General features: G+C 42.2%; 1 protein-coding gene across 2 annotated transcripts; it reads right to left on the reverse strand.

Annotated features, from left to right (window-relative positions):
- Positions 1-4117: 4117 nt before the first annotated feature.
- On the reverse strand, positions 4118-9442 carry LOC110442948 (leucine-rich repeat and immunoglobulin-like domain-containing nogo receptor-interacting protein 2). Of its 2 annotated transcripts, none has more exons than XM_021486840.1 (3): positions 8376-9442; positions 7754-7819; positions 4118-5280 (listed from the first exon to the last, which is right to left on the reverse strand). In XM_021486840.1, exons 1-3 carry the CDS (start codon positions 9286-9288, stop codon positions 5024-5026), a joined length of 1236 nt encoding a protein of 411 aa, XP_021342515.1. In that variant the 5' UTR covers positions 9289-9442; the 3' UTR covers positions 4118-5023. The 2 variants fall into 2 exon arrangements, with proteins under 2 accessions (XP_021342515.1, XP_021342516.1); XM_021486841.1 differs by lacking the exon at positions 4118-5280 and adding an exon at positions 5663-6374.
- Between the last annotated feature and the right edge of the window lie 444 nt (positions 9443-9886).

A 9886-nucleotide genomic window follows, 5' to 3' on the forward strand; every position in this document is an offset into this window, starting at 1 on the left:
CATCACACAGCTGTTCATCCCTCTGGGACTCACTGCATCACACAGCTGTTCATCCCTCTGGAACTCACTGCCTCACACAGCTGTTCATCCCTCTAGGACTCATTACATCATACAGCTGTTCATCCCTCTGGGACTCATTGCATCATACAGATGTTCATCCCTCTGGGACTCATTACATCATACAGCTGTTCATCCCTCTGGGACTCATTACATCATACAGCTGTTCATCCCTCTGGGACTCATTACATCATACAGCTGTTCATCCCTCTGGGACTCATTACATCATACAGCTGTTCATCCCTCTGGGACTCATTACATCATACAGCTGTTCATCCCTCTGGGACTCATTACATCATACAGCTGTTCATCCCTCTGGGACTCATTACATCATACAGCTGTTCATCCCTCTGGGACTCATTACATCATACAGCTGTTCATCCCTCTGGGACTCATTACATCATACAGCTGTTCATCCCTCTGGGACTCATTACATCATACAGCTGTTCATCCCTCTGGGACTCATTACATCATACAGCTGTTCATCCCTCTGGGACTCATTACATCATACAGCTGTTCATCCCTCTGGGACTCATTACATCATACAGCTGTTCATCCCTCTGGGACTCATTACATCATACAGCTGTTCATCCCTCTGGGACTCATTACATCATACAGCTGTTCATCCCTCTGGGACTCATTACATCATACAGCTGTTCATCCCTCTGGGACTCATTACATCATACAGCTGTTCATCCCTCTGGGACTCATTACATCATACAGCTGTTCATCCCTCTGGGACTCATTACATCATACAGCTGTTCATCCCTCTGGGACTCATTACATCATACAGCTGTTCATCCCTCTGGGACTCATTACATCACACAGCTGTTCATCCCTCTGGGACTCATTACATCATACAGCTGTTCATCCCTCTGGGACTCATTACATCATACAGCTGTTCATCCCTCTGGGACTCATTACATCATACAGCTGTTCATCCCTCTGGGACTCATTACATCATACAGCTGTTCATCCCTCTGGGACTCATTACATCATACAGCTGTTCATCCCTCTGGGACTCATTACATCATACAGCTGTTCATCCCTCTGGGACTCATTACATCATACAGCTGTTCATCCCTCTGGGACTCATTACATCATACAGCTGTTCATCCCTCTGGGACTCATTACATCATACAGCTGTTCATCCCTCTGGGACTCATTACATCATACAGCTGTTCATCCCTCTGGGACTCATTACATCATACAGCTGTTCATCCCTCTGGGACTCATTACATCATACAGCTGTTCATCCCTCTGGGACTCATTACATCATACAGCTGTTCATCCCTCTGGGACTCATTACATCATACAGCTGTTCATCCCTCTGGGACTCATTACATCATACAGCTGTTCATCCCTCTGGGACTCATTACATCATACAGCTGTTCATCCCTCTGGGACTCATTACATCATACAGCTGTTCATCCCTCTGGGACTCATTACATCATACAGCTGTTCATCCCTCTGGGACTCATTACATCATACAGCTGTTCATCCCTCTGGGACTCATTACATCATACAGCTGTTCATCCCTCTGGGACTCATTACATCATACAGCTGTTCATCCCTCTGGGACTCATTACATCATACAGCTGTTCATCCCTCTGGGACTCATTACATCATACAGCTGTTCATCCCTCTGGGACTCATTACATCATACAGCTGTTCATCCCTCTGGGACTCATTACATCATACAGCTGTTCATCCCTCTGGGACTCATTACATCATACAGCTGTTCATCCCTCTGGGACTCATTACATCATACAGCTGTTCATCCCTCTGGGACTCATTACATCATACAGCTGTTCATCCCTCTGGGACTCATTACATCATACAGCTGTTCATCCCTCTGGGACTCATTACATCATACAGCTGTTCATCCCTCTGGGACTCATTACATCATACAGCTGTTCATCCCTCTGGGACTCATTACATCATACAGCTGTTCATCCCTCTGGGACTCATTACATCATACAGCTGTTCATCCCTCTGGGACTCATTACATCATACAGCTGTTCATCCCTCTGGGACTCATTACATCATACAGCTGTTCATCCCTCTGGGACTCATTACATCATACAGCTGTTCATCCCTCTGGGACTCATTACATCATACAGCTGTTCATCCCTCTGGGACTCATTACATCATACAGCTGTTCATCCCTCTGGGACTCATTACATCATACAGCTGTTCATCCCTCTGGGACTCATTACATCATACAGCTGTTCATCCCTCTGGGACTCATTACATCATACAGCTGTTCATCCCTCTGGGACTCATTACATCATACAGCTGTTCATCCCTCTGGGACTCATTACATCATACAGCTGTTCATCCCTCTGGGACTCATTACATCATACAGCTGTTCATCCCTCTGGGACTCATTACATCATACAGCTGTTCATCCCTCTGGGACTCATTACATCATACAGCTGTTCATCCCTCTGGGACTCATTACATCATACAGCTGTTCATCCCTCTGGGACTCATTACATCATACAGCTGTTCATCCCTCTGGGACTCATTACATCATACAGCTGTTCATCCCTCTGGGACTCATTACATCATACAGCTGTTCATCCCTCTGGGACTCATTACATCATACAGCTGTTCATCCCTCTGGGACTCATTACATCATACAGCTGTTCATCCCTCTGGGACTCATTACATCATACAGCTGTTCATCCCTCTGGGACTCATTACATCATACAGCTGTTCATCCCTCTGGGACTCATTACATCACACAGCTGTTCATCCCTCTGGGACTCACTGCATCATACAGCTGTTCATCCTTCTGGGACTCATTACATCATACAGCTGTTCATCCCTCTGGTACTCATTACATCACACAGCTGTTCATCCCTCTGGGACTCATCGATTGTGCTAGGGGCCAAAAAGTTAGAAATCCAAATTTGTCAAATCTGCTGTTGAAACAGAAGGTGAGTTGCGTAAAATTATAGGAATTTTCAATACATTTGCCTAACGTGACATCGTAAACATGGTCATTCAATTGAACTTACTTGAAAGCTCTTTATCCAAGCATTTATTTTATCAACGTCATTACATTTTAGGAATAAGATTCATCAGTTATGTGGAACAATAGATGTAAAGTTTGTTTTGAACTGAATATTTTCTTTCCTCAATACGTTATCAATTTTTCCCGTTGTCATTCTTTATATTTCGTGTATTCGGTAATGTATGCAAATGTACAATAGACCATGGGCTGGTTGGCTGTGTCTTTGTCAGAAATGGTCGATAATTTGTTGTTATTGCTGTTACGTTTGGTTTTAAACAATCCATGATGTTGGTTCTTTCTCTTAGTCTTAGTAACTGTTTTTAGCTCTGTCTATGGAGCTACGCGCCCTAATTGTGTTGACAGGGCACTGCAGTTGCAGTGAAACTGCATCTTAAACATCACTAATTCTCCTGACGAGCGAATTTCTTGTTGACTCCTGTCTTAAAGTATGGACTAAAGACTGTCAATATCTCAATCTAATACTCGGAATAAGATTCATCAGCTTGGTATGAATAATAGATGTTAAGTTTGTTTTGAACACAAAAACAAATTTGGTTTACCACATTTAGTGTAACAGCTGCAACCTCACCATGCTAACACACACAACCACATCATAGACAGAAACAGGTCGAAAGATCGACGCGAAGCGACGAAGGGGGCCACCAATTGAGTCATCTTTATGACCCTTTTTTAACATCCAACAAGGAGTGGAATGGGAAAACACGTTACTTTCACCCTGACTGCCTGCAGGATTGGACTGCCATTTGGCGAAATGTTCCAATGTTTTCTCACAGTTGACTTTACAAATTCGGCAAACTGTAGTTTAATCACTTGTTTTCAGCGGTTTAAAGTCGAGATACCGGTCATTTATACTCCTTGCTTTTCGAAAGCTCGCAAAAAGGGGTTAATTCCTGTGTATGTTCAAAATAATAATAGCATTTATAAAGTCATTTAATGATTTCAACACATTAAACCCATGCGACCTTCAAAGGTCATCCATTAGAACAAAATGTATTGCATTTATCACCAAAACTCTCTTTTGTATTCAAAGGAAGGCGTTAAAGTATGTCAACACAATCGGACCCAATAATCTTCGAAGGATGTCAAGGTTTTTTATTCAAACAAACTTGATGGTCCTTTATTTCAACATGCTACAGGCCAAAGATCTTGCATAAGGCTCTTCGTTAATTCAAAAGAGGTTCACAATAAAAAAAATGTTGACGGACGACACCTAAGCTCATAGACATTTGTTCCAGATGAGCTAACAACAAATTTATTTTTGAGGGGTAGTTTTATAGGAATGAAATCGTATCTTGAAATATTGCTTTTAAATGCAATTTTGTTAAATGTTTTGAGGTTTCGAAAGTAGTATGCCAACTTCGCCTTAAAAACTCAAAACAGGCTTCAAGGAAATTAAAAATTAAAGGAAAAAAACCCACTATAAATTAAAACTTTTTCTTTAATAGGTGTCATTAATTTTTGTTCGTTTAAACATATCTAACAATTCAAGCTTTTAGCTAACTGTAATAACATTTTATGAAACATTTAAACTTTACATAAATACAAGTAACAGAAATCCAATACATATAACATTGTAATTGTACATACAGTAATACACCATGGAAATGGTGTTCAATACTTATTAAATCTATATAGTCATATAGTCTTTATAAAAACATTTGGATACTTTTTTTGTTAAATATAAAGATTAGTTTAACGAATGACACAAAATACATTTCATACCTCTCCGAATCCCATGTGAAGAAGTATCGAAAATATAAAATTGTGGTTTGTAGACGAAGCACGTTATTGTATGAAGGGAAAAGTACTCATGTTTAACGGTATTGTCCATTAAAGTCTTCACATGACTAAGAATTTAAAATAAAGCCACTTGTTTTTTTATGCTCTCAAAAAAATATTCCTAAAACAAGAAACGTCAAGACATTAGATCCAGCCAGCGTTTTTGGGTGGACCGGTGGAGGCGGGTGGTTTCTGGCCGCCGCCTCCTCTTCTCATGGCTTCTTGCACCTTCTGCCATGAACTTTTCTTCTTCATCTCGAGCTTCACACGTGCACTGTGCAGGCTTGTGCGCGTGCCGATAATAAGCCCAAGCCCCAAGGCAGACAGGATGAGAACGAGGATCAGAAGGGCGTAGTTGGCTAGCTGCCAGGCGGTGATACACGTGCTATAGGCCACAATACCTGTAAATAAAGTGGCATCGATTACATAACGTTACAAATACACTCGTTTCACTCCATAGAACCTTCAAATATCCTAAATATGGTTCCTTTCTAAAGGTACATATTGACATTGGAACGTCCCGAGGCTGTACCACATATCTTGAAGATATTTATATCGAGAGAGAAACCTAAAAGTTTAAAATGGTTTTAAATATGGCAATTCCACATTGTATTTATAACTAAATCATTTGATCTGATCAAATAGACGTTTGATTAACTCAGTATGATATTGTTCATGCGCGACACTTCAACAGTGAAACCAAGGGTTCGTTGTAAATGCTTTGTCTCTAAAAGGTAAGCACCAACAAAGTAAAAGGTCAAAGTCACACCAAAATAACACAGTTCTCAGACTATTTTATTGTGTTGAATGACAGATAACAAAACAAACGTTAGAGAAACTCTTCTGAATGTAATAACAATCTTCAGAGGAAATGACACATCAGAATAGCACAAGGCACACACTGAAGTCAACGGACAAGACACACTTCGGTCAAACAGTTTGGCACACGTGAGTAAATGTCAACGCGTAATGGTAGACGTGTCAGTAAAGGACTTTTTTGGGCTAATGCTTGGACATTATGTATTACTTGACGTGTCAGACCAAGCGATGACTCCATGTCTACATTGAGGTCCAGACACTAGATACTGTCGGTAACGCTGGAGACCACACAGGAACTCTCTGACTCGTCTTTGTTAGATTCAACGGGTATTCCAGAGCTCGCCTTAACCCAAACTTCAGATAATATGTCAATGATGTTTTAGACTTTTCGTAGACTTTGGTTCATTGAGACACAGTGTAATGATAAGTTAGACCCAGCGAAGACCGCTAGGCTCTTCCGTACTCTTAGCCTCAGCCTCTTTCTTGTCTCTGCTGTATCTGTAGCCCCGTGTAGAAATGTTGATCGACGTCACTTCTCTGGGGTGCTCTTTCACTGCCCGTCTCGTCTTCAAGACGCTGATAAGAATGGCGCACGATATAATCAGAATGGCCACGTTTGCGCCCCCATCTCCGAATAACATGGCGTATGTTATGCATTCCCCGCCGAGAACCACACCTGGAAACAGACGGGGAATGCATTACATCCTTACAGCACAGTAAATTGGGGTACGAGGTTATGGAGGGGNTTGCATTTTTAGAGGGTTCAATTGCTGCTTCGAGGTCAACGGTTAGATCTTGCATTCTTAGAGGTTTCAATTGGTGCCTCGAGGTCAACGATTATCTTGCATTCTTAGAGGTCTCAATTGGTGCTTCGAGGTCAACGGTGTTGTATTGCATTCTTAGAGTGTTCAATTGGTGCTTCGAGGTCAACGGTGTTGTATTGCATTCTTAGAATGTTCAATTGGTGCTTCGAGGTCAACGGTGTTATATTGCATTCTGAGAATGTTCAATTGGTGCTTCGAGGTCAGCGGTGTTATATGGCATTCTTAGAGGATTCAATAGATGTTTTGGTACCAACACTTAAATCTATATTCTTAAAAAGGTCAACAAATAGCATTTGGGTCAAAGGTCACATATTACACGTTTTACATGGAAAGACAGGTGTCATTCGGTAAAAAGTTATTTATTACACAAAGGGGTTTGAGGGTTGTGCTCGTTTTTTCAATTTTAGACGTTGTCATGTAAATGGGTTTTTTTCAGCCGAAACGTTTTCTCCAAAAAAGGGTATCATAAGACTATCTCAACCGAATGTTTTTCTTGAAGATTCTGTATCAATGATCTAACATGGCTTTTATACTTTCTCAACTTCAAAATGACCTTTAAACCATCCCAACATAAACAAGAGGACTAATTGTACTGGTGAATATTGTGATAGATACAGTCTTGTAGCTTTAAATCACCCGCCGAACTCGTTTTTTTGTGTCCAGAACCGAACATTTGCAGTTGTCCATTGGTTTTAATTTTGCGAGTGGCAGGAAGGTCATTCGAGGTCAACTCCGGGACTGCTTATTCCAGTAAGAACCAGAGGTTAGAGGTCAATACTTGGTTGGTGAAAATCAGAATAGCGGCAAGAAACTTCACCACGTGACAGATCCTTACATCACGTAGCATTGTTAGTCGTGTTTAATCAGTCTTGAGTTTGGAGATCCGGGGTTCGAATCCCGACTTCAGGGAGGTTAAGGAATGTAACGCAACTGGACTGGGTCGATCGCCGGCGACCAGGTACATCATAACTCAATTCGTTAAAGTGTCCGTCTAGAGTTTAGAGGGACCCGGGTTCGAATCCCGGTATTGCCGTCGTATTTACCTTTCTTGTGCTTACAAGATAGCCTGTGTCTTCCCTACGTTTGAATGTTGATTGTTATTAAGTGATAGTAAGGGAGATAACTCCACGAATAAAATTAGTATGTGAGGGAGACAACTCGATGACTGAAACTTTAGTTTGTGTTTTACAGGAGGAAGGTGTGTGATTAATATAGACTGTGTCTACCATACCTGGGGTTCCCCGGCAGGCGTCATCCTGCGGACACATGTTGTAGTAATAGGTGGTCGCTCTTTTGTCTGAAATATACATAATTTATAGATAAATGGATAAATAACAATAAATAAATAAACAATCTGAAATCGAGTAGCTCTGATTCTTTTGATTTATATGTGTTATAAGATCGCTGAATAGTGTTACGAAACATTAAATCCGCCGTTATCCGCTCTTGTCCCCGGCACCCTCCTCATCCCTGTGATAAGGTGCTGTAACAATCTGTTGTCAATCAATAACCCTGATTCCTGGACGATATCTATGACTGATAGTTTGGCTGGGTCACACACACCATGCTTCCTATTTCCCGTCCCACACGTGGTGTAATACCTACCCTGACAGTCTGACGGTATCACATCTATTTACATGTAGAGCAATTCACTCCCTCTATCATCACTGTTTCACGTCCTACAGGCTTTCCAGTATGATGACTGGGGATCACACACGATGATTTCCTCTACTACCTCTCTTCCCCGTCAAACGGGCTAGATTTTCATACCGTCATTATCTGATGGTGTTAATTCCCTCACGCTCCCTACCCTCTACCGTCCCATTCCCGTCCCAGGGGCTAGGTGTACCTACCCTGATAGTCTGATGGTGTGTCACACACAGGGCCTCCAATGGCGTTGATGCTCTCCGTGCTGATGGTGCTGAGGATCCAGAGGGAGTCACAGGTACACGCCCACTTGACCCCTGTCAGGTTGAGGTAGTTCAGGGCCCCCAAACTGGACAGCACGTTGTTCTCGAGGCTAGTTAGACTGCTGTGTGACAGAGACAAAGTCTCCACATTCGTGTTCTGTGTGAAGGTATCGGTGGGCAGGGACATGGCCGATGACGTGGAGAGGTTGTCCAGAATGATGGCCTTCACCTTGCTCAGAGGGTAGAAGAAGCCGCTGGGGAATGTATTGGTGTTCAAGGCAAGGTTCATCATAGCGAACATGCCCAGGGCGTTAGGGATCGACAGTTTAGTGATGTTTAATCCGGAAAGACTGTCGGCATTAAGACCGTTAATTGAACCGCCGTCAATTATTAGAGAATCCAGATCGCCGAAGTCGGAGAAGACGTTATTTGGAAGTCCACCAGACAAGATACAGTTTGTTATCTTTAGTTCCTGCATGTAGCTCAGCCCCGAGAAAGTCCCGGCAAACAGCAACAGGTTCCCGTTAGAAACGCATTTGATCTCTAAACTGGCGGGAAAATTGGTGTCCAAGTTGGCAGTGGACATACTACTGAAACCGGAAAACGACGCAGATGGCGAGCTGGCCGGAAGTTGTCCGTCGACGTTGTTGATAACGAGACGCTGGGGATAAGGGGAACTGAAGGTGTTAAATGTTAGAGGAAGCGTCACGGTCGTAAAGTCGCACGTGAATATTCCTGGAATTCCTGTGGTGCTGCTGTATGCACAACCGCTCGGAAAGCTTTGACCGGAAATAAAATCACAGAGTAAAAATAGAACGACCAGCAATGTCCGTCCGAATTTCGAAATCGTCGTCATTTTGATGTTTTTCTGAAAACGAAATGAGTTTGTTTTTTCTTCCTACATCGCAGAAAGTCTGGACATACACAACAACGTGTGTTCCGGATATCACTTCCCCTGTATCATATAACCGCGTCAAAGGCCGCCTTCATTTCCCTTGTCAGAATACGAAAATAGGGCATGTGATCTTCTGAACACTAACCATAGTGCACTGTGGGCCTAATACACGCGACCTGGTGAGGATTTACTGTACGGAAACCTACAGTCGGGCGGATTAAAGATCCTCTGGTGTTTCAATAGACGACTTATGTGTTTACAACATTCTATACAAGTAACGGGTACAATGGTTATTAGACTTTTGCTCTTGTTTATTTTTGTAATTTGTATTGTATTTAACACATTAAACAACAAACAGTCAACTCAAGATATCAGTCGCGTTTATTGAATGTCCTGTATAGATAGTCGTGTGTCGGAGCGACTCCTGTATAGGGACTGGTATGACACTGAAATAATGTGTGATGTATACTTATTTATAAAATGCAAACCTTTTTTATTTTACAATTTGTCTTAGCACTCCTGTTGGCCCAGGTGGAAGAGAGCAGGTAATATTTATGTG

The sequence above is a fragment of the Mizuhopecten yessoensis genome, unplaced genomic scaffold (assembly GCF_002113885.1).
Source record: "Mizuhopecten yessoensis strain PY_sf001 unplaced genomic scaffold, ASM211388v2 scaffold716313, whole genome shotgun sequence".
Classification (NCBI taxonomy): domain Eukaryota; kingdom Metazoa; phylum Mollusca; class Bivalvia; order Pectinida; family Pectinidae; genus Mizuhopecten; species Mizuhopecten yessoensis.

Excerpts from the sequence above, each read along its gene's own strand:
- LOC110442948 (XM_021486840.1), bottom strand. The coding sequence starts at position 9,288 with ATGACGACGATTTCGAAATTCGGACGGACATTGCTGGTCGTTCTATTT. Across the intron at positions 7,820-8,375 it reads CACACCATCAGACTATCAGG|ACAAAAGAGCGACCACCTAT; the intron begins GTAGGTACACCT and ends TGTATATTTCAG. Across the intron at positions 5,281-7,753 it reads CGCCTGCCGGGGAACCCCAG|GTATTGTGGCCTATAGCACG; the intron begins GTATGGTAGACA and ends CTTTATTTACAG.